Source organism: Acanthopagrus latus, chromosome 18 (genome assembly GCF_904848185.1).
Source record: "Acanthopagrus latus isolate v.2019 chromosome 18, fAcaLat1.1, whole genome shotgun sequence".
NCBI classification, from domain to species: Eukaryota; Metazoa; Chordata; class Actinopteri; order Spariformes; family Sparidae; genus Acanthopagrus; species Acanthopagrus latus.
Genome location: NC_051056.1, coordinates 19,558,560 through 19,581,783, shown reverse-complemented (window position 1 = coordinate 19,581,783; position 23,224 = coordinate 19,558,560). Strand labels below are relative to the sequence as shown.

The 23,224-nt window shown below is 40.9% G+C and overlaps 4 protein-coding genes across 5 annotated transcripts; 1 reads left to right on the top strand and 3 right to left on the bottom strand.

Annotated features, from left to right (window-relative positions):
• The first annotated feature begins 63 nt into the window (after positions 1-63).
• On the top strand, positions 64-3,018 carry aldob (aldolase b, fructose-bisphosphate). The gene is made up of 9 exons (XM_037077956.1): positions 64-218; positions 880-992; positions 1,087-1,298; positions 1,385-1,439; positions 1,567-1,727; positions 1,819-1,902; positions 2,003-2,177; positions 2,276-2,475; positions 2,728-3,018. Exons 2-9 carry the CDS (start codon positions 881-883, stop codon positions 2,821-2,823), a joined length of 1,095 nt encoding a protein of 364 aa, XP_036933851.1. The 5' UTR covers positions 64-218; position 880; the 3' UTR covers positions 2,824-3,018.
• A 2,129-nt stretch (positions 3,019-5,147) lies between these two features.
• LOC119007397 (membrane-spanning 4-domains subfamily A member 4D-like) lies at positions 5,148-10,292 on the bottom strand. Its single transcript, XM_037077055.1, has 7 exons — positions 9,759-10,292; positions 9,382-9,526; positions 8,526-8,636; positions 8,356-8,412; positions 8,113-8,259; positions 7,914-8,027; positions 5,148-6,846 (listed from the first exon to the last, which is right to left on the bottom strand). Exons 2-7 carry the CDS (start codon positions 9,514-9,516, stop codon positions 6,796-6,798), a joined length of 615 nt encoding a protein of 204 aa, XP_036932950.1. The 5' UTR covers positions 9,517-9,526; positions 9,759-10,292; the 3' UTR covers positions 5,148-6,795.
• Positions 10,293-10,842: 550 nt separating this feature from the next.
• tmco6 (transmembrane and coiled-coil domains 6) lies at positions 10,843-15,862 on the bottom strand. Of its 2 annotated transcripts, none has more exons than XM_037077053.1 (13): positions 15,579-15,862; positions 14,806-14,912; positions 14,607-14,719; positions 14,328-14,511; positions 13,948-14,052; positions 13,658-13,749; positions 13,428-13,544; positions 13,195-13,309; positions 12,539-12,719; positions 11,872-11,966; positions 11,617-11,784; positions 11,396-11,530; positions 10,843-11,308 (listed from the first exon to the last, which is right to left on the bottom strand). In XM_037077053.1, exons 1-13 carry the CDS (start codon positions 15,667-15,669, stop codon positions 11,285-11,287), a joined length of 1,527 nt encoding a protein of 508 aa, XP_036932948.1. In that variant the 5' UTR covers positions 15,670-15,862; the 3' UTR covers positions 10,843-11,284. The 2 variants fall into 2 exon arrangements, with proteins under 2 accessions (XP_036932948.1, XP_036932949.1); XM_037077054.1 differs by lacking the exon at positions 15,579-15,862 and adding an exon at positions 15,253-15,272.
• A 589-nt stretch (positions 15,863-16,451) lies between these two features.
• LOC119007394 (nucleolar and coiled-body phosphoprotein 1-like) lies at positions 16,452-22,423 on the bottom strand. The gene is made up of 10 exons (XM_037077052.1): positions 22,142-22,423; positions 21,070-21,122; positions 20,612-20,688; positions 20,386-20,450; positions 20,202-20,271; positions 20,041-20,099; positions 19,818-19,947; positions 17,826-19,190; positions 17,599-17,708; positions 16,452-17,451 (listed from the first exon to the last, which is right to left on the bottom strand). The coding sequence occupies exons 1-10, from the start codon at positions 22,247-22,249 to the stop codon at positions 17,419-17,421; spliced, it is 2,070 nt and encodes a 689-aa protein (XP_036932947.1). The 5' UTR covers positions 22,250-22,423; the 3' UTR covers positions 16,452-17,418.
• Positions 22,424-23,224: the final 801 nt, after the last annotated feature.

Genomic DNA, 23,224 nt, shown 5'->3' with positions numbered 1-23,224 from the left:
ACTCCGCCCCCGTCTGTCTGAGCCGACCAATCGCGTGGCCCTGGGTGACATACGCCCCGCCACGTCCTCGACAAGCCCCGCCCCCCTCAGCGCCCAGCAGGCAATAAATGCAGCTTTGTGCTCTCAGCTCGGCCTTCTCAATCAGTCCAATTACTGTTTGGAGCCTTCGGAAGCTGTCTGTCCCCTCTGTTGCCGTCGTTGTTTGACAAAACTCTCAAGTAAGACGTGTTTTCAAGTAGTTATTTGTTGTTAAACCCTGTGCACATTGGTGCTGTTGCTGTCTTCCATGTGCTTGTGTGAGGAGTGATCTAACTTTCTGCTGGATTCCTCACGTTTCTAGTGTGCACTGATGCAGTTATGAGATTGAGCTGCAGATTTTAAGCAGTAAAAACAAGGTATCACGTCTGCATGCTCGAGATGATTAATTGGTGTGTTCAGCCGTTCTATTTGCAACATGAGTTTTGTAGTGATTTTACTTTGAAAGGGCTGTGTTACATGTGGAGTCACAAGGCTTCTTTGATTGTGAGCAAATAGAAAAACAAACGCACATCCGCCCTCTGCGGTTTTATGATCCCTGACAGCCTGCAAACGATGCTCATGATTTCTTGTCCTTTGTGTCATAATCGTGCTGTTTGTTCAGACTTCTTGGGGGGGACATCATGTATTCAACAAGTTTTGAGTGAACTATGAACTGTTGCACGCTCAAAGCCAGAAATTCTATGTGGAGGCCAGAGTTCAACCATGCAAGCCAAATATTTACAGAGGTGGCGCAAGAGAGGCAGGAAGTTTGATGCAGGAAAAAAGAAAATCTTCTTCGTGCTTACCTGAGTGTTGGAAGGTTTCTGATTACCTGTGAAATAACTTGTTTCTGTCTTCTAGGATGACTCACCAGTTCCCAGCCCTGAGTCCAGAGCAGAAGAAGGAGCTCTCTGACATTGCTCAGAGGATCGTCGCTCCAGGAAAGGGAATCCTGGCTGCTGATGAATCAACAGGTGAGCTTCAAGTCCCCGGTGACTGTCGGGTGACAGACGTCTGCTGAGCGTGCTGGTGAATTTGATTTACTCTTGATACCCTCCTTCTGTCAAGGAACCATGGGAAAGCGTTTCCAGAACATCAACGTGGAGAACATCGAGGAGAACCGTCGCTGCTTCCGCGACATCCTCTTCTCCACCGACGCCTCCATCGCCAACTGCGTGGGCGGGATCATCTTCTTCCACGAGACGCTCTACCAGAAATCAAGCAACGGCAAACTCTTCCCCCAGGTCGTTAAGGAGAAGGGCATTGTCGTCGGCATCAAGGTGAGGAGCCTATAAATTAAGGTTTAGTTGAACACATGCACTTCCAGTTCTTTCGTGGAAGTCACAGTTTGGTTCTCGTTCTGCAGGTTGACAAAGGCACAGCTCCTCTGATGGGCACAGATAAAGAGACCACCACACAAGGTGAGAACAGATTCTCGCCTCTCTGTACAATTCATGAAATCTCTAAACGTCTCTTGCACTTTTCGGCAACATGACGCAGAAGGAGCAGGTCCACCATAACATCCCGCGGCTTGTTGTTCCGCTACAGGTCTTGATGGCCTGTCTGAGCGCTGCGCCCAGTACAAGAAGGACGGCTGTGATTTCGCCAAGTGGAGGTGTGTCCTCAAGATCTCGGACGGCTGCCCGTCGGCTCTCGCCATCGCAGAGAACGCCAATGTCCTTGCCAGATACGCCAGCATCTGCCAGATGGTGTGTGTGCGGCCACATTGTCTACAGAAATGATTCAGTCATTGGCTTTGATTTCCTGATTTCGAATACATCATTTTCTGTACTCCGACAGAACGGCCTGGTGCCTATTGTTGAGCCAGAGATCCTGCCTGATGGAGACCATGACCTGCAGCGCTGCCAGTATGCCACAGAAAAGGTTTGTACATCATCTTTTGGCGTTGTCGGCAGTGAAATGGTTCCCTGCCGGATGACATTTTGAAGCCTGAGTGGTAATAAATCTGCCCTTTCATCTGTAGGTTCTGGCCGCTGTCTACAAGGCTCTGTCCGACCACCACGTTTACCTGGAGGGTACTCTGCTGAAGCCCAACATGGTCACTCCTGGACACTCCTGCCCTAAGAAGTTCACCCCTCAGGAGGTTGCCATGGCCACAGTGACCGCTTTGAGGCGCACTGTCCCTGCGTCTGTGCCAGGTGAGCGCTATAAAGCCAGCTTTTCCTTTTTTGACAAGGATTTTAATTTTCTTAATTTTCAAGTACAAGTAGAAAGCTGCTTTCTTTTTTCCTTCCAGGCATCTGCTTCCTGTCCGGAGGCCAGAGTGAGGAGGAGGCCTCCATCCACCTGAACGCCATCAACCAGGTGCCCCTCCATCGCCCCTGGAAGCTGACCTTCTCTTACGGCCGTGCGCTGCAGGCCTCTGCTCTTGCAGCCTGGCAGGGCAAAGATGCCAACAAGGCAGCTACACAGCAAGCTTTCGTCACCAGGGCCAAGGTCAGTGTCGGAGGGCATGAGTCGATGCTAATAATTAATTCACACTTATCACTTTGTTGTTGTGGACTGTGCAGAAACCTGGCTATTAAAGGGCTCTTATCTTACATTACTCAGCTTTATACTGACTGGTGAATGATTGATGATAACAAGCTTTTTGTCTTCTCCGTCTTGCACTAATGTGGTTTAGGTAACTTGGCTGATCATTAACACTCAGCTTTGACTTTGCCCTAACACTCCCCCTCCTCTCTTCAGATCAATGGCCTGGCTTCCAAAGGCGAGTACAAGCCCTCTGGCACGGCTGACCAGGCCTCCCAGCAGTCTCTGTACACTGCCAGCTACGTTTATTAAATACTGTAAATACATCAACGTTGAAGGGGAAAAAAAACAAAACAGTACATGGACCAAATGTGACTACGACCAAAACCCTCAGCTGGATTTCCCTCTTCCCCAGACTACCAACAGCAGGGGGAGACATGTTCAATGTTAAACTACTGTTTGTCTACTCAGTGAAATGACTGGAAATAAATTAAGTGACCAAAGTGACGGTGCCGTTGCAGTTTTTGTGCTTTGCGATCTGATCTCACAACTTCACAACCATGATATCGAATACATCGTTGTCGGCTATAAATTGTAGACTTTTATGCCTGTAAGCCCGGCCGAGGTGTCGTAGTTTCGCTTTTCTTGACCTTCTCAGTGACGTTGGTGTAAATGTTGGCATGCAAAAGCCATTCCTGTTTACTGTCGATATGTAGAGTAGTTTATAACATATTCTCATTCTTTACTCCATCTCATCCAAGTTTATCTCAACCAGCAAGAGGAGTTCTCACTTTTTAACACAAATTTGTAGAATGTAAACAAGTAATCATGACACAACTTGATCCATCAGAGGATGCGACTGTACTTGCACACCAGGGCGAAAAGATGCACTGAATGAATACAATGGCAAAACAACATATTAGGACTATGCTGCTCTACAAAGGCTAATCACAGTAACTATGCTAAATATGAATCAGAAAAGTGGCTTCAAAGCTTTGTGTTTTATCAAATCAAATGCATTTATACAGCTGTTGTGTGCTTGACAAATGTGTTCAAATCATTTGAAAATCATGACCAATTTTACCTATGACCCTGCTCATGTAAATCCTGCAACAGCTAACTAAGTAGTACAAAGGTTAAGTACAGTAACGAGAACTTGTCTTGAAAAATCTAACTTTAGTTCTTTTTACTGCATGTAATTGTTTAAAGTTTCAAGTTATTTAAGATTTTAAGTAATGTAATTTATGTAGCACTTGAAAGCAAACAGGTTTTGCACCAAAGTGCTTCACAAAAACAGACGGGTATATACACACCCACAGGCATAGAGACAAATATATGTATTGTAAAACAAAATTAGAAGCAGACACAGACATAAAACCATGTGGGTGCAAATCAAGATAACATACAGTTTAACCATCAGTTAATAATGACAATTAATCTGGAAGTAAAACTGCACTTGATTTTTCTCCATCTTGATTTTTAGTTGGATTGCATAGCTGCTGCAATATTTTTTCACATCTTTTTTCTCTAAAACTGAGCACGACTGAAATGTTGTCACAAGATTAAAGACTTTTAAGTTCAAGTTCAGTCAGAACTTAATGGTGAGCAAAATTGTAGTTACTGAGCTTTGGCTTCGGGGGGCAGTCGGCTATTTGTGTTGTGTAGGTGTGTTGCAGTTTTCTGTGAGTGTCATTTTGTTTGCGTGTAGAGGAGCAGCATGCAAGATCGTTTTGGTGATGAACAGCAGCAGAAAAGGAAAAACAGAAAGGAAAAAAACAAAATGGGGAGAAAAATGGGAAAAGAAGAGAGAAAAGTATATAAAGTTAAGTTTTTTTAGCGATGGTTAGTGATATCCCAGATCCAACCGTTCTTTTTGTTCTTTAAGAAAATGCTTTCATTGTGTCTTTACTGTTTTGTCTATTTAAATTGTTTCCTTTTGTACCAGAGTTTTCACTTCCTCATTCGCCCCAACGAACCTTAAAACGAAGGAAGGGTTGTTACGTCACTAACTCTTGTTTTGGTGTCAGACTGCAGTGTCAGCTGTATTTTAGTCTGTGGGAAGTGCACTGAGAAATAGAGTAAAACCCAGAAATGTCTCCAGAAAATGAATGAACACAGGTTAATGACAGACATTCCTCCATATGATTGACAAGGCTGATGATGTTATGGTAATTAGGTCCTACCTAATATTGCTTCATGTGGGGAGAGGTTTCATTTCCAGTTTCAGTTCCATACCCCTTTTCCTCTACCCAAGTCGAGACAAAGAAGCAGACACAAACAAAAAGTTGAGAATATGTAAATAAGAGCTAGAGTGTTGCTGGTGTGCTGTGCCATTTGATTCCACTATGTTTACTTGATGAAGTGCAGAAGGGATGTCTGAGGGCGTGGCCGGTGAGAAAAACAGAACCAGGATGATTCCAGTGTGTTTGTGTAACGGTCAGGAAGGAAAACTGAAAGATTTGTGAGGACTGACCACAGTGACTGTTTCTCAACCACCAACATTCAGTTGATCAGTTTAGTCATTTTTGGTTAAAAAAAAAAAAAAAAAAAAAAAAAAAGGTTGGTTTGGTAAAGCTAGGATTAATGGTTGCCACAGACTGTGAGGTCTGCTGTACAATATGACATCAATCTGAGCATATTTTTGTTGATGTTTTATTGCATTTTTTTTTACACAAAGACCACATACATTACATTTATTGCACCAGATAGAGCAAAAAGCTAAGCAAGCTTGATAAAGTGGTCCCCGCCCAGGAACCTCTTTTGCAAGGACACCAATTTTTTTTCACACATACACAGGCAACAGGTTTCTAAACAGGCTCTTCATTTCACAGTCATGTAGATGAACTTATGTGAACACACAAGTCAAAAGCTTTTTTTTTTTAAAAAAGCAAGCTGGATGGATGCCACTCTATCAGTTCAGTTCATCTGTAAGAAATAAGTCCTGTCATTTCATTAAAAAAAAACAAAAAAAAACAAACATCAAAAGCTGCAATCATGGATGGATGTTCTGTCCAGTAAACAAAACGCCCACATCCAAAGTCAAACTGTAAAATGCCTTCAGCTAAGTGTATACAGAGGTTCACAGTGATTATTAAAGCTGCAAGTGGAGTCTAAGCTATGGCTATACACTGCAGATACTGTGATGATAATGGTGATAACGTAAATAATGACTGGACACAGTGATGACATAAGGGTTTAAAGCTAACAGTAAGTAACAGCAATAAAAAAGTATAAAAAATGGCACATTATTCAAATATTTTTTTAGTAAACAGGAGGAAAATGTACACAGATTTATTTGAACATAAACATGGAGCGTCAGCTAAGTGGCTCATTAAAAAGTCTGTTGTTTGTACAATATGCGATAACGTTGCAACAGACTTCACTCAGACGATGGACATTTTCCTCCACTGTCACACACGTTCTGGGATGATTGGTTGATGATTGGCTGTACTCTTGGTTGCATGTCATAAAAATGAAGATAATCCAACAAATGTTTGTAATTTTACAATTTCACAATTGATCAGCCACTGAAAAGACTGTGGATAATGAAAACCTGGAGGCCCATTCGGCCATATTTCAAGTAAAAAAAAACAACATATTTCTTAACTTGTTAGCTGATGTAAGTGTTCTACATTGTCCTAGCTAAAGTTAGTGTTTGGTTACATTGCGTGTGTTTCACTATTATTAAAATCAATGATATCTGAATAAATTTTTACGTTTTCCTAATCGTATTGCATCAAAACAGTAGCGTTGGCTAGAATGCGGTTGAACACTAACGCTGGCTGTTGCCTAATGGAAGCTAATCGCTTATCGAACCTGTTGTTTTACCTTGAAATATCATCTGACGTCCCTCCGGTTTAAACAACCCTTTGTCTTCACAGTCGCTCATTGATCAGGAAACAGCAAAAATAGGTCAGATTGCCTACGTTTATCGGATCCTAGAACACTACAGCGCAACATTTGAGCTTCCCACCATGTCAGAAGAACATGGCTGCCGTGTGAATATTGGTCTACGCAGTTAATCACTAGTGGGACGTGTTTGCTTTGCTAACATAGCCAAACGTTTAGTACAGTACAGTAAGAACACACAAGCCTTGCTAAAGAGATTAGAGGTTATGATATTCCCTTATAAGTGCACTTTAAATTCTGATGTTAGGCCAAAGGGCGACTGCCTTCATCATACACATGTGGTATACTGTACACAGAAATATGACTTTCACAGGAAAGGTGCGCAGCGGAAAACCAGTGTTAGTTAATGCAGAATAATACTTCAAAAGTTCGATCTCAGTTTGACGTGCCGACGTTCTGAGGAAGGGGGAGGTGCTGGACAATGAGCTGTTGGGAGATATGGAGGTGCAAGAAGACATTAAAATCACTCATACACAGTAAATTAAGTCAGTTAATTTGATTAACAAAATTTAAATATAGGATCAAGAGAGTATCTTTTAACAGCAATATAGTTTTTTCAGCCTTTCCATTTAGATTGATACACGGTCTATTTCTTTTCATTAGCTATGGAAAAACTTGACAAAACTTCATACAGCCAGAGAGGAAGACGTAAGAAAAAATGCTTGTGTATCGATTTCATTCAGTTGCATACTTGTTAGAGTGAGATATTATGATTACCAAGAGAATACAATAAGAAATACATAAATAAATAACAAAGTTAAAAAAATGATAGGTCTCAGAAATCATTGTACCCATTTTTCTCAGCATTGTGTGAACATGTCCAGCTTTAATAAGAGGATTTGGATTCAGTCATAACTGTGTTCAGATTTATGAGAGTTTATACTCTCAACTGCACCTGAGGCTCAGACGACAACTCTGGAAGGTTGATTTACGACACTTATTCAAGTTAAATTGCTAATGTAGAAGACATGCTTTGTCCCTTGTTAAACACTGGATAATACTGGACAATGCTCTCTTTGTTTTGAACTAGACATAACCCAAAAAATATGCGCCTGCTGATGAGAGCCAAAAAAAACCTGGAACCAAGATTATACGAAAGATTTCACTTCATGTCTTCTTTTCATTCATTTTGTTTTTAGTCATATGTGATCAATTTATTCGCTGTCTGCAGCTTTTATGCTGGTCACAAATATTTCCCCCCAAAGGGTTAAAGGAACAGTTCATTGAACAAAAAAAAAACACAGAAAATTCAGTAGTCAACTAAAAACATGAAGCAAAAGTGCATTTCAGCATTCCTCTGTTTTGCTTTGAAATGTTTTGTGGACTATGTAACTTCACCTAACTTTCCAGCGACACGGCTCTGAGTAGCTAATGACTGACCTTTTTTGTTTGTTTGTTTTTACATTTTTATGCGAATTACCCCTTTAAATTTGAATTGTTAATGTTTAATCTCAGTGGGGAAAGGCACATTTTAGCAACGGAAAACGTTTTACCTGAGTGCGTGTTGACTTGAGAGCTAAACGTGCGATGACGCACAAGAAGATGAGAAGCCCCGACACACACAGGGACGAAACAAACAACAGGCTTTCAATACCGGTGAGCAGGCTCTAAAGCAAGACACAGTGAGAGAGAAAGTTATTTGTGCGCTGTGAAAATGCGCACTGAATCTTCAAAATACATGCTGCAACTCACCATTCTGTATGTCGCCCATATTGGGTCCCGACTGTATCTGGCCCTGTAGTTTAGGTAGCTGTAATAGGTGAGGCAGTATATCCTGAAGCCAGCAGAGACTATAATTCCTAAGAGGGAAACCACATACATGGCCAAACACACGGTCACCTGGGAAAGAGAAAAATCCAGCAAGATCAGACAAGTTATTGAGAAGGAGAAAGAGATCCCAGGTCAAAACAGAGCGTAAAGTCACAATATACCAACCATCTTCTTGGATGGATGTATCTCCGTGTAGATCGACAGGTTTCCACAGGCGAGAAACTTAAAAAACAACAACAAAAATCAACACATCATTTTCATGTTGCCAACATACAACCAGTCAAGTAATTTGACATTTTCAGCACATCACCATTAACTAGTCAGATATTATGTACCAGAATTCCCTGCCAGAAGGGGATGTAGATTAAAGAGGAACTTGGCTGATTTTCACCGGCTAGATGAAACCCCATCAGGACCTCCGCACAGCCGAAGACCACTAAGGCGATCTGGGAAGGAGAAGAGGAAGGCTGGATTCAAGCAGTGACTTCAGAATGTTTTCCCAAAGGAACTGACTTTTATTCTGTCATTGAGCCAACTGATGACCTCTGACTGTCATACATGTTTTAAGGATATTTATGTTATATTAAGTGCATAACAATAACAGAATAGAACAACTGATAATCTGTACAGTTATTTGTCATTTCTTTTAAAGATTAAATCAGGAATAAGTTATAATTAGTTGACAATTTTTGAACTTCTGATACAATTCACTGTCTGTATTACATATTTTTTAAAGGTTATAGGAAGTCAGACTTCCGTGCCGTTATTGATATAAAGCAGGTCTCGGTCGGAAAAAAATATTGTGAATGTATCAAAGTGATAGATCCACAGAGAAATATGCACATCAGCTATTCAGAAGTTGTCATTATAAATGAGCCGTCAAGACTTCCACAAGGTTGTTGGCAGCATGGTCACAAAAACACCAACAGAGCTGATGCTGTAACACGGCAGTCAGGGCCTGCTCAGGCTTGTGAGAACTGACCAATCAGAGCAGACTGGGCTTTTTGGAGGGAAGGCCTTAAAAGGATATTCCGGTGTAAGTTTAATCCACAGTCAAACACACTGTGACACCGAGTATTTTAGTAGACATCCAAAGTAAAAGTCAGAACCAAAAACTGAGCAAAAAGTACCAAAAGTACCATCACTTTTCTATTTCTATACACTACTTGCGGCCCTGGATTGCTGTGTTACCCCAAGACATCTGGGCTCTCTCTGGACGAAGCGATGGAGAGGCTTGCCGGACATCAGTGTCGTCTGGTTCGCCTCGCTTTTGCCAGCATTTCCTGTTGTTCTCTCTCTTGTTGTTGACTCTGTTGTGCCCTCCATTGCCACTACACTACATGGTGTGTTTGGTTGTGAGAGGAGACAACAAGAATTAATCAAAACAGATGTATATTCTCCCCCTCGACAGCATGGACTGTATTTTGAAAAGTCTTTTAAGCAGATTTAAAGAGACAGAATAGTTGTTGTGTTGCAGAATGTCTTCAGGCAGCTGCTGCAAGCAAAACTGTAAAAGCAGTCACAAAGAGTACAGAGATACAGATTTACAAAAACATGAAGAGACCCACCTTGTTTAGTGTCTCAGGCAGAGAAGCAGTCTGGATGATAGCGGGAAGGGAATGTTGTGGGTGGACAGAGGAAGTGGGGAAATATGAGAGTACAGCTTTTTTTTTCCCATTAGGGGAGGAGCTGAACACTTTTTTTTAGGGGGACAGGCGAAGGCCGCTGCTCAGTACAACAAAACTCAAATCCCTCTGAGATCTTTTTGGAAACCCAGTGTCAGGAAGACTGATTCTCATCAACACGAAGCACAACAATGTCAAATGCTTGCATGATACAGGGTATCTTTTGAACAGAGATGGGTAAAAGTAAAAAACTTGAAAAAAATTGAATTTTTCCTTGATTTAGGACATATTTTTGTCCAGTCACTGGCTTGGTGTAAATGAGTTTTGACTGTATATAAAGAAATGACTTACATATTTTGAACTGTGAATGTATTAATTCTACTCTCCTCTGGTTAAAGCTGACACTTTTACGGCCTTAAAGGTACAATACGTAGGAATATTAGTTTAAAACGACAAAGAACAAACTTCTAATATCAGCAGACTAACAATGTCAGTTTTGTCATGTATTGTATGTCATGTATGATTTTTCTTATTTCATTTGCCTTGTCTGGTTTCATTTCTCCTATTATTTGCAACTGTGATGTCAAGAATCTTGAAGAATTTCTGTTTGAACAAGTGGGTGTAGACAGAGGTACAAACCACTTACATGATTGTTTTTTATTATCTATTGATTTACTGAATATTTTCTAAATAAATCTGTTACAATGATCTTTTATTTAAAAAGTTGGTGGTTACTCTTCTGTTGACTTAATTGTTGAGTATTTTTGGTCTCCTTAAACATTAGAAGTGCTCAAGGACCTGCAGGCATTATATTATTTTAAGGGTGCTCACTTATGTTTCATTTGACCATTTCAATTTCATGACACAAAATCTTTCCTCTTATAGTCTGTATTTTTTTTTTTTTAATCTATTGCATTAAACACCAATTCAAATAAGACCAAAACTTGGATTTTTTTGTTGTGACATGCTCATTTAGTCATTCATTTTGACTGAATGACTGTTGTTATCCAGAGAAGATCTAGTTCTTAAAGCAGTTTGTAGTGGATATTTATTCATTCATAATTCATTAGATGCAGTCATTGTTACTAAAAACACATGATACTTCTGAAATACATCGTCATCATTAGTAAACCATAAAAATAGGGCTCATCATCACCCTCACTCTACATATTTACAATCAGTCATATAAACGCTGTCCTCTGTCAGATAAAGTAGGTGTTCCAGTCTCAGATGTGAGAGATACTGAGATTCAGGTATTATAAATATTTCATATTTACACATATCAAATTACAATGGACTCAACATCACTGAAGATGGAGGATATCAAAATACATGTAGATCATATTCAAAAAGTAGTTAAAAATGAACAACACTTTTTTCTCCAGCACACAGATCGCACAATGCTAATTGTGGTATTCCTGTTTTCGTGACACGCTGTATCCCATAGGTGTGAATCTGATGCCTGCTGGTTAAGAACATGGAGTATTGTCCACCTGCAACACAAGGTGATGTCAATCTTTGTTTAAAGCCGAATTAGTAGTGGTCAAATAAGGAAAAACAAACTGCACTGAAGTATTTACCGAACAATAGGATGAGTAGGACACTAGGTGGTGCTCCAGGAGATATGTTGCTCTTCGTCTGATCTCTCCTTCGCTGTTGTACTGAATGGCCTCTAACAGTAAAAGTCCGCCTTGCTTCACAAACTCCTCGGCTAGCTAAGGGGAAGAAATGACTCTGGTGAAAGTCTATTATTCTCTGGTATGTTTATCCTTACAGCAGCATCATTGTTTCACAGATTTACCTGGGAACCACTGACCACCAGCATGAACAGGACATCCATACTCAGGGTCACCATCTCTTGGTCGGCCATCTTCAGTGTGGCACAGAGCGCCGACAGCAGTCCAAGATGAGCCAGCTGGACACAGAACTCCTCTTTTTTGTGGGCAATATTTGCTAGAACCCTCAGGATCTAAGTATAACCAGAAGGACCAGACCAGTGAGATGGAGTGTAACTTTGGGCGAGAAATGAAGGTTTGTCATCTCTTGCTACACTGACCATGGTGTTGATGCCTTGAGAGAAAGGGAGGAGCTGGATCAGTCCTGGGACCAAGTTGAGAGTCAGCAGAGCAGAGCACAGAGCGCTGGAGTGAGCTGTAGCAGCGAGATACAAAACACAATAGAGCAAACCTCATTACTATGTTAATCCTTAGGGGTAGATTCTTATTTGAAGGGCCAGTGTGTAAGATTTAGTGGGATCTATATAAAATTTATAATAATGGTTTCACTTGTGTATAATCATCTGAAACTAAGAACCGTTGTGTTTTTGATAACCTTAGAATGACCGTTTTGTTTCTACAGAAGGAGCAGGTCTTCATGCCCAACTACTGCCAAACATTATGTTCTGCATCAGCCATCCACAAAGGTAAATTACATTTAGCATTTGTACAAGGTGTATATTCAAACAAACAATTTCTTGCTCATCAGGTTCCAAAAGACCTTTTGCTAAAGTAGAATCCAAACTATATTCATCTTGGTTGACAATTTGTGTTCAATTTAGTTTGGTGTGCTTACAAGCTTAATAACTTCTGCTGGTGTGAGTCTGTCCCTGAGCCAAAGAACTCAGACTCCATAACATAAATCCCAAAATACATCATTTAAAGCCCAAAATCAGCGCAGAAGTATGTTTTCTAGATTCAGCAGAAATCAACTGTGACTGTTCAAACCTGTGAGGTTGTTCAGCACCCAGGCACTCTCTCTGGCCAAAGCCGGCTGACTCTGCAAGTAGGCCTGAAGAAGTGCACACAGAGCGACCACAACATGGACATCACCCACTTCAGTGCTCAGGGTTTCCACTGGGCAGGAGAACAGGAGGTTTCCCATGCACCTCAGCAGAGGACAGATGAGCTAGAGAGTAAGTCCAAAATCTCCATGTTAACACTATTAAAAGCTGAGACAGTTTCCTCTACCACCTGTGATAACATGGCTGGTGAATGTATTTTTGTATTGATCTTTTCTGTATCTGACTCTAAAATCTTTGAGGTGGAGGCTACCTTAAATGTACAAACAAAGACCAGTGTGTACTATGCAGTGAAGGCATATTTTTGGCAAAATAAATGAAGCTTGAATCGTTCACTGTGATGGATTACCTGTCTCAAGTCTCTGTAAATTAATTTTCAACCCTTGCTGATAAGATCTGAAACCAATGAGGTCCTGGAAGGTAAGAAATCAATCTAAATACTTTGTATAGTATGCTACCAAAAATACTGGTACATGTGACTTGTTAGAGAATAGAAAAGAGTAAGCAAACAAACAAACAAAAACAACCAATAATGTAAAAAAGTAATGCTGGATTTGAATGAGTGAACTGAATTTTTCCTACCAACTCCATTCCCTCTTCTTTGTTTCCTTCAGCCACAGCAGCACCTAGTGACACCAACAGGGAACTGCACTTCAACAGGGCGCCTTGAGCCAACAGCACTCTGTTATCCTCCATGCTTTAGAGTGAGATAAAGGCAGTGGAGAGACAGATAATTGTTTTAGTGAAGACTGTGAGTATTCTGTAAGAATATAACAGATTGCTGACACTTACTGATAGTACACTTCAGCTCTCACCTGCATGTGAGGTAGTGCAGACACCATGCGCACTCAATGGCAGGTGCCAGGCCAAACTTTGGGTCAGGAGTTAGGACTGATAACAGGTGTGAAGGTAAACTGGAGGCCAGGACCAACCTGCAGACAAAAAGGAAGACTTTTATAGAACTGACAATGGTGAAGGGAGTTCATACTGAGAACAGCACTGTTGAAAACAGAGAGATGAACTGGTGCGTGATCAGGGTGCTTACGGGATTATTTTTGCTGCTGCATCTTTGGCCTGCAGAAGCTGAGAGAGTGTGAAGCCTACAGCTTCCACCACTGCAAGATTATGTCTCTGGTTCTTCACCCACACAAACATCAAAGAGAGACATGATAACATTACTTCATTTTACATTGTGTGGACCAGTTTAGGGCTATGTGAGAAATTAGATTTTTGATTCTTGATAAAAATTTTCTGACATATCAACAATGCACTGTGAAGACATTAAAGATTAGGTTTTCTCATGACATTGAAGCTTAATGATTCTTGTTGGTGTACCTCAATGCAGCTGGCCAGAGCTGGTATGATACCCTGGGCCAGAAGTTTCTCTTTTACAGCATCACTCTCTGGGCATAAATTACCCAGTGTGTAGAGACACAGCTCCTTTTTAGAAATGAAGATACACAAAAGCAAAGTCAAAATAATTAGTAGAGCAGCAATAATTAACTGGTTTGTTGTCAATTATTTAATTACCAGCTTATAAATCTTTTTACTCCTCTATGACAGTTAACTGAACATATTTGAGTTGAGGCCAAAAGGTTTCACCTTTTATAGAGCAATCAACTAATTGACTAATTGAGAAAAGAAACAACAGAGTAATCAACAGCCGTAATATTTTGATGGTGATATAATATAAACTGGTACAAGCAGATACTCACAGTGAACTTGGTGCTCTGGCCAGACAGGTACGTGAGCAGGTAGGGGGTGGCAGGCAGACAGGCTGGTGCCACGTTGGCGTGGGAAGAGTGAGACAACTCATGAAGACACCGAACGGCCTGCAGACGGCAGGAAGCATTAGAGCCAGTGAGGAGTCCAACCAGGAGATGCATGCTGTTCTCCTGCCTACAGGGATGACAGGTTCATACACAAACATGACACATGAGGAGCAGAGACGCAGATGGCTACAACATCATTTAAATGAAAATTTACAGCCATACTTGATGAAAGTGAGCTGTGCTGTCGGGTCTCGGAGAGCTTTACTCAAGGCTTTAAGGTGGGCCTCCCTCTCCGGCCCGCTGTGTTGAAGTGTGTGGAACAAACTGACCACGTCCTGGGGTAAGAAAAATGAGAAGCAGATTGAGATGGCACGCTTCACGTTACCTATCAAAAAGATATCTATCACGACATCTGTCTCACCTGCTCCCCTGAGCTAGTGTCCATATTGACCTCTGGCTGGTCCTCATCTTCGTTCAGCAGGAGTCTCTTGCTCACGAGCTGTCTGTCTCTGCGGGCCTGTCTCAGTGCTGTTAATATAAAGACCACATCACTTTCTGCTGCATTCCTCTGAGAATGCAAACTTGAATTCATGGACTCTACTAATGTATAGATATTGCATTTTCTTGTCTATGAATTGAATAATGACTGGCCCCATGAACTTATACCCAAAATACCCAAGATGTTAAGCCCACATGGTCGATTACTCTGTGCTGAATGGAGTCTGGCTGCTGTGGGTTGACTGCTAAACAGGAACCTCTCTAAGAGAATCTGTGTTAACTATCAAAGACAACAGGTGAAGATTCAGTCAGCTGGAAGAGGATATAGCTATCATTGTGGTGTGTAGCTAGCTATGATAAAGATACTTACAGAGTAGGGGCTTTCACTTTTATCTTTGTAAAATAGCTAATGTGAGTTTAATCATTTAACATTCACACCAAGAGATGACTTTAGTTTAACCGTTGGCTGGAGGAACAGCCGTTAGCACAGAACGTTAGGTGAACTTTTCATGGTGTCCATTTTGTTTCACTTCTTTTAACAGTTGCAGCCTCTTTACAACATCATTTGCCAACGGTTAAACTGCCAACCGCCATTTTACTGACATGAACGTAGATGCGCTGGTTTATAACTTCGTTAATGATGATAACACTCCATTCTGCAACATTAGCACATCATATTTCAGTGATAAAACTCACCCTTCTCGTGTTCTCGCTTCTTTAATTTGAGCTCCTCCAGGCTGCCGCCGAGTCGTCCAGCTTTGTGACGAACTTTGTTTAACCTCCACATTTTGTTATTTTCATAAATTCATCAACAACACTAATAATACTGGCTAAAACAAGCTTTATACAGTTGCTTCCTTCATGGTTGGAGACAGCAGCCAATGAAGTTGAAATTCTTCTTCGGTGGTGTATTTTGTCCGACCTCATCGAGCTGCGGCGCCATCCAGTGGACAGAGACAGACACCATTTCCTGTATTCATCTTAACCTTCTTCATCTTCTTTTTTTTCTCTTTCAAATGTGATAACATCCCAGAACACTAATATTCCCTCATACCTAGAGTCCAGTAATTCAATATCTAAATCGTTCATTACTCCAATGTGCAATTTCTGCATCTCAGTGTGAAACTGTGCAAATATTCTCATCAAAGTGCAGCGCAGTAAATATTTTAGGAGATTTTTGTATATTTGTACTGTTTCTACTGCTTTTTACTAATTATTTATTTATAACAACGGTTCAAAATTGATGCTCCATATTTTTGCTGAAAATACTGCACATTTCTCCCATTGTGGGACTAATAAATGATTAGCTTATCTTATTTGGTCACTGGGAAATAATGATCAGAACTTTATAAACAAAAAATCTTGTCTTTTAAAAGACAACAAGGGCAGAATAAAAGCATGAAAAGCTCAACACCACCATCGGGCGGGCCTTAACTGACATTTTGTCTGGATGTGCAGGCAAGTCTTTTGCTGTTTGGGTGTCAGCAGGTGTCAGTTTTGATATCAGTGTCACTGGACTCACACCATGCTGTCACAATCTGTGCACAATAACAAGCTGGAAAGACAGAGTGTTTTTAAAAAACTATGAAGTTAATTTGTATTGAAAGCACACTGTACAATGAATACATGATGGCTTTATCAAACATTTAAAACTTTTGTTTAAAAAAACAACAACATGCTTTTCACAAACATCGGTACATCAGTGTTGAACTCAATACCAAAAATAGGATTTTCAAACCATTTCCCATATATTCTTCAATAAATATAAAACTGGTTAAAATAGCATGTTATTTAGGGCCTATTCTGTTGTCTCCTAAGAGCTGAGTTCGTAGTAGGAAGAAATCCTGAGACACAAAGAGAATGTGATTAAAGGGCAACTCCACCAACCTTACACACTGAAGTGTGTTCACAGGTCTTACTACTGCACATGTTAATAAAGTAGCATAAAAACCTTTTATGGCTTCAGAGGAAGCTCCATGTAATCTGATAAATTTGAAGTTTATTTAAAGTTGCATTGTGGGTAATGGAGGCACAGTGCTTTGAAAAGGAGGAAGACTGCATGGAATAAAAAAGGTGAAATCTTAGTAGGAACTGATCAGCTTAAATGCAGCTTCCTCTGGAGCCACGAAAGGTTTCATACCATTTTTTTCACTGAGGCAGCAGTACTCCTCAACATCTGTAAACAATTTGTAAAACTAGCAGAGTTACCCTTTAAGAGGGACATCATTCTGTTCAATCAATGACTGAATTTCATTTTGAAAAAACAGTTTAAAAAAAAAAAACCCTTTTACATAGAGATGCCATTAAAATGGCAACATCACATAAATCAGATCAAAACAAAACGTGTGACACAGTATGTCACATCCAGTCGATAAACATAAAACAAAGATTATAAAAAGTATCAAAATAGAAAAAGTAGTTTTCTCTTTACAATCGTACGTGATTATTCTGAACATTAAAATCTCACTATAAATCGGATGGAAAAGATGTGTCGCCTTCATCCTTCTGTTCTGCAGCGAGGAAGAGTGAAGCGCCCTCATGACTCGGTGCTCTTGGAGGATTTCTTTTTCTGTGAAGGAATTCAGAAGATTTAGTGAGTTGGAAGACAGATCTGAGCGGCTGAGCGCTGAGCCTCACTGACATGTAGCTCTGGTTCGAGAGCAGCGCCATAAATCTGTGACTTATTGAACTCGTGAAGAGAACAGTGATGCAGCACCTTTTTGTGGGTGCCACCTGAGGGTGTGTGGAGGGTTTCAGTTTCTGCGGTGTCTTGCGCAGCAGCTGCAGTCGTTCCTGGGACCGCGGCTGATTTCAACTTGCTTTTCTCTGCGAGAGTGACAACAGAAAAAAAAGTGAATTCGAGCTCACATAAAAAAAACAAACAAAAACAACAAGAACAAGAAAGCTGCATATTGTCATGCTTGGTGTGACTTCTTGACTCACTTTTCTTCTTCTCTGTTTGTGGTGTCTCAGGATCGGGCGGAGGTAGTGGCTCTGTGTCAGCTGCTTCGGTTGTTGATGATGAGTCTGTTTTTTTCTTCTTCTTCTTCCCTTCAGTAACCTGCTCTGCAGCTTCCTCTCTGTCGCCGCTCTCTGATTTCATTGTTGCCTCATCGTCTTCAGCTACCTGCTCCGACAGCTCCCCGTAATGCTCGGCATTGACCTTTTTTTTCTTCTTCTTTTCTTTGACCACCCGCTCCAAATTTTCCTCGCCATCACTCTTCTCCTTCTTCGTCTTTGTTTTCTTTTCTGCAGCAATCGGCTCGGTGATATCTTGGATGTTTTCAGCGGCCTGCTCTGAACTTTCCTCACCAACAGCTGCCTTTTTCTTCTTCTTCTTCTTCACTGTCTCTTCTTCAGGCATCTGCTCTGGATTGTCTGCGCAATCAACTTTCTCCTTTTTCTTCTTCTTTGCCTTCTTTTCCTCAACTACTGCTTCTGTATTTTCTTTTACTTTTTCAGCTATCTGCTCTGAATTTTCTTTGTCACCTCCTAATATTTGTTTCGATTGTTCCTCGCTATCTGTTTTCTTCTTCTTCACTTTCTCTTCTTCAGCTGTAAGCTCTGAATTTTCCTCACACACAGTTTTCACCTTTTTCTTCTTCTTTGTTTTCTTTTTTTCAACTACTGCTTCTCTATTTTCGTTGTCACCTTCAACCATTTGCTCTGATTTTTCCTCACCATCAGTTTTCTCATTTTTCTTCTTCTCGGCTTTCTTCTCTTGCACTCCTGGCTCTGCATTTTCCTCATGATTCCACGATTCTTTTTCGGCATCTCCCTTTGTACCTTTTATCTTTTTCTTCTCCCCTGCAAGTTCATCACCCAACTCCAGCTCTGTGGCTTCATTCTTCTTTTCCTCTTTACTGTCTTTGTCTTCTCCATCTTCGCCGGCCTCACTGGTCATCTCCTCCATCTTGTCTTCTGTCTTCTCCTTCTTTTTCTTCTTCTTCTTGGGCTCTGACGCCGTCTCGTCAGTTTTTTCTTCACTGGGCGTCACAGCTGTCCTCTTCCCTTTCTTTGGAGTGGACGCTGCTGCTCCGTCCTCTACAGAGTTGATGATTTGCTCTTGGCTCGGGGCAGCCGAGGAGGTCACAGGTGCCGTCTTTTTGGGCCTGCTCTTCTTGGGTTTGATACTATCTGCGGGTGTTTTCTCCTCCAACTTTTCATTTGTTCCAACAGTACTCTGTTGAACCTGTTGAGTTTCTGTTTTCGCGGGAGGCTTGGCCCGGGGTTTCCTAACTCTTTTCTTAGGCTGTGGTGAGGAGAAGTCCAGAGCGTTGATGGTGTCCATCTTGGCTACATCGGCCTCTGTGGACAGAGTAAACACGGTGAAGACTTTGAACAAACACGGCTCCGTGGCACAAACGCTTAAGCGAGAAAAACATCGATGGCAAACACGCGGCTGCTGTTTCTATGAAATCACTGTTTTCCAGGGTGAGGCGGTTCGTGGGTGGTGCTGTCCTGTCTGGTGGCTGTCTTTCTCCCTTTAGGTGAAGGGACGCAGCTCTCCCTGTCCTTTCATCTCCCAACATGTCCTGCATTTTCCAACCCTTTCCAACAACTTTCCCCAACCTTCATTCGGTCTCTCTTTCCAATGTGAAAACCTCCCCAAAACACTCATTTTCCTTCTCACCTGGAGTCCCAAACCTGAATATCTGAATTGTTTCAGCGTGTGCCTTTGGGAATTGGCGCCGGGAAATAATGACAGGCTGCTCAAAACTATCCAGAGGACAGTTTTTTTTTGGTAAACTTGTAAAACAGCTGTATTTTTGTAGAATTTCTCACAATAACACTCTTCACCTACTGAAGTAAGCTACAGCTGATATCTCAGTGTGAAGAGAAAATTTGGTTTGTTGTATTTTTTATTCACATTTTCTTCGTCCTTTTCCTACTTGCACGGAAATGATGCAGTCAGCATTTAAAGCACACAGTTACCTGTCATCTGCAGGCACAGCTTCTTCCATTTCTCCACATCCAAACTGCTGTCAGAGTCTGAATCGTCTCCTCCAGCAGACACAACCTCGGCAGATTTCCCTTCAGTCTTTGTCTTTTTCACTGGCACAGTCTAAGAAAAACAAAAAAGAAGAATCTACCTAGTAACCAGGGCCCGTTGTTAAACCGGTGGCTCAGCGGTTGCGTCAAAAAATGAAACACTCACCTTCTTTTTTTGCGTCGCTGCTTTTTTTGCAGGCTTCTCCTTCTTTTTGTTTGCCGTGGCTGGACACAAAAGGAGAATATCAATGGGTTAAACATGTACTCAAGTGCACGACAAAACTATCACCCCTTTCTTCTTCTGTGGTAAATCTCTGCCAGACGTACCGACAGGAGATGCTGTTGCTGCACCGCCCTGCTTGGAGGTGCTGCTGCTTTTCCTCTTGGGACTTTTGACCTGAGAAGAGGCGGCATCAGCTCTTTAGTCTCTGCAGCGTGATGCGTTTTATTTATTTTAACATAAAAAAACATCAGCGGTGTCATCGTGTATGTGGTGTATTTTCCGTGTCACCTGTGGCAGCAGACTGTGACTCAGCTCCTCGCCGTCTGCGGTGGTTGGAGGTCGGATTTTCGCAGCTGATGCGGGATACAGTCCAGTGGGTGTAAGATGAAAAGAGAAAAACAACTCATGCATATCTGCCTTTTCCAAATGTCTAAAAAATCCTACTATAAGAGCTCTGCCCAGAGGGTACTGTACATGTTAGAGATCTGAAGCTGTGAGAAAGAAGCAGTCATACCCTTCGTTGGACTCTTTTTCGGTTCTTTAGGTTTAGACTTCTTGGTCGAGCCTGGCTGCTTTTTCCTTTTTGAGTTCCTGACAATAGGAGAGAAATACTTGGCACACATGTATGCAAGGGGATGAGGCTTCATGATGCGGTAACCGTCTCAGAAAATAAAATCTAAGTTTCACGGTATACGTTATTACACAGTTGATATAAGCATTATCAGTTCATGGACCCTTAAAGTAATCACAACAGAAGGCATTTTCTTTTTGGTTGAACAAACAACATGAAACCTGCGACATAAATTTAAGCGTATCTATTTTCAACAACACAAATATGGTAGAATTCATTACTGTCCAGTATGACAACCGTCATTCTCACACCACTGTATACCGTGAAACTCTGACGTCATCACCACCAACAAAGTTGAATCAAGGTGTTTTTATCTTTGCCATCAACTGGGAAACACTCACTTCAACCAGGAACTGTAGATGTCCAGTAACGACGCAGATATTTCTGTCTCCCCCTGCAGAAATCCAAACATCAAACCACACAACGATTAGACAGTTGATCAGATGTTGTATATCACACATCACATTACACAGTCATGATGTTGACAGTCTTGTTTGTGTTCCCACGTGAGTCGGTATCTTTTTAGAGCAGATATTTTGACTGGTCATCGCAACAAAAAAACACATGAAAGTAATCACACTCGTCTCCAAAGAATTGATTGTAATGTATTGAGCGGAACGTATTGTGGAAGAGTTTTCCAAGTTACATGTAATAATCTGCGCCTACTGACAACTCAGTGTATCACAACACAATCAATTCAGCTGTATTTTGATATGAGACACTTTAATTTTACTGAAGACACAATCAACAGTGAGTCCTGACTGACTGATAACAACAGCTCCTGATGGCATGAACAGCAAATCAACTGTTTGTCAACTGTCAAATGAATTGACTATTTTGATCATCAATCATCAATATTTCAGGAAAGAACAAAAGTCAATGTTCTCTGACTCCAGCTTCTGACAAGTCAATACTATCTGATTTCTTTACTCCTTTACTTTGGCAGTAAACTGAAAATCTCTGGATTGGAGACAAAACAAGACAATTGAGGACGTCATCTGGGGATTTAGAAAACACTTATCAACATTTTTCAGCATTTTCTGCCATTTTAATGACCAAACATCTAATCGCTTTCTCAAGAAAAAAATAAAAAGATGAATGGCCAATGAAAATAGTTGTTACGTGCAGCCCTACTCTGCAAAACTTAAAATCACTTCTGTGAGATGATGACTGGAAGGTAGAGGAGTGTTTTGCACGGGCCTACTTCACAGTAAGTGACAGTTAACAGTAAGAGGAAACTACTAATGCTCAGAATAAGTAACTAAAACACTCTGCAGGTTGATGATGAACTCCAAACTGTGACATTGTTGTGCAGCACTTGAAACACTGTTGCTGGTCTGTTTCTGTCTTTAACAGTAATGTGTGTGTGTGTGTGTGTGTGTGTGTGTGTGTGTGTGTGTGTACAGTGTTGACCTGTGGGCTGTGCCTCTGGAGCTCATCTGCAGCTGAGTGGAAACCATGCTCCTTCAAATGGCGGTAGATCAGCTGGGTCAGCTCGTGCGCTGATGCGTTCACGGACATACTCGACACGCGGAGAACGTGACAGATAAAGAGACGACAGGAGCGACTACGAGTAATTTCATAATAGAAGCGGCATCATAATGTCCACTTCTACCACTCCGCTAAAACACGCATGGGAGCATGCTGAACTCTCAACTCAGGAAGTAGTTCCGTTCGCCGCCGCAATGCATTGTGGGAGCTGTAGTGCTTCAGCGGGAAAAGCCAAGGTGCAGGCCGAAGTACTCAGATATTTAACTCGGGTAGAAGTAGTAATACCACCGTGTACATATACTCTACTACAAGCAAAAGGCCTGCTTTAACTCCAGTAAAAGTACAAAGGTGTTGGCATGTAAATATGTGTGAAAAATAGAAAGTAGATTATTGATAGATTAATATATGCATTACTATAATCATTTTAACTCCTTTTTACAGCTTAATTTACAATGAAACCTCATTATTTATGTATTATATCATTGTGTGTGTGGGTGTGTGTATATATATATATTCACACGTATATATGTATATAAATGTATGTATATATATATATATATATATATATATATATATATATATATATATATATATATATATATATATATATATATATATATATATATACGATCTGATTCTGTAAAGTAACCAGAAACTAATGCTCCTAAATTAATAGTGGAGTAAAAAGTACAATATTTAGCTCTTAATTGTAGTTGAGTAAATAAATAATGTAGTAGAAAATGGAAATAATCAGGTAGAGTATAGTACCTTCACATATTTAACACTACTGGGTCCATGCAAAATATTCATCATTTAAAAAAAGTCTTGACAGTTATGTAAAAGTTATTGTGAAGAAAAGTGTTTTCAAGGTAGTCTCTGCTCTGTATCTCTTCAGCTGTCTGTCTGGTCTAATCAGTCGCGGTGTGCAATATCACCTCTATTTGCTTTTTTAAGCTATACATCATGGATTACTATGTAATTTACTCCTTACTCTTCTATTTGCCC

Bases quoted from the DNA above. Each gene is read 5' to 3' on its own strand.
- aldob (XM_037077956.1), top strand. From the start codon at position 881: ATGACTCACCAGTTCCCAGCCCTGAGTCCAGAGCAGAAGAAGGAGCTC. The intron at 1,299-1,384 runs GTGAGGAGCCTA...CTCGTTCTGCAG, and splicing joins GCATTGTCGTCGGCATCAAG to GTTGACAAAGGCACAGCTCC. The intron at 1,903-2,002 runs GTTTGTACATCA...TTTCATCTGTAG, and splicing joins GCCAGTATGCCACAGAAAAG to GTTCTGGCCGCTGTCTACAA.
- LOC119007397 (XM_037077055.1), bottom strand. From the start codon at position 9,516: ATGGAGGGCACAACAGAGTCAACAACAAGAGAGAGAACAACAGGAAAT. The intron at 8,028-8,112 runs GTGAGTTGCAGC...GTCTTGCTTTAG, and splicing joins TATGGGCGACATACAGAATG to AGCCTGCTCACCGGTATTGA. The intron at 6,847-7,913 runs GTAAAACGTTTT...ATCTCCCAACAG, and splicing joins TCAAGTCAACACGCACTCAG to CTCATTGTCCAGCACCTCCC.
- tmco6 (XM_037077053.1), bottom strand. From the start codon at position 15,669: ATGTGGAGGTTAAACAAAGTTCGTCACAAAGCTGGACGACTCGGCGGC. The intron at 12,720-13,194 runs GTAGGAAAAATT...CTTACTCTCTAG, and splicing joins AAGAAGAGGGAATGGAGTTG to CTCATCTGTCCTCTGCTGAG. The intron at 11,309-11,395 runs GTAAATACTTCA...CTTGTGTTGCAG, and splicing joins CCTACTCATCCTATTGTTCG to GTGGACAATACTCCATGTTC.
- LOC119007394 (XM_037077052.1), bottom strand. From the start codon at position 22,249: ATGTCCGTGAACGCATCAGCGCACGAGCTGACCCAGCTGATCTACCGC. The intron at 20,689-21,069 runs GTGAGTGTTTCC...TCCTATTGTCAG, and splicing joins ATCTACAGTTCCTGGTTGAA to GAACTCAAAAAGGAAAAAGC. The intron at 20,451-20,611 runs GTATGACTGCTT...ATCCCGCATCAG, and splicing joins GAAAAAGAGTCCAACGAAGG to CTGCGAAAATCCGACCTCCA.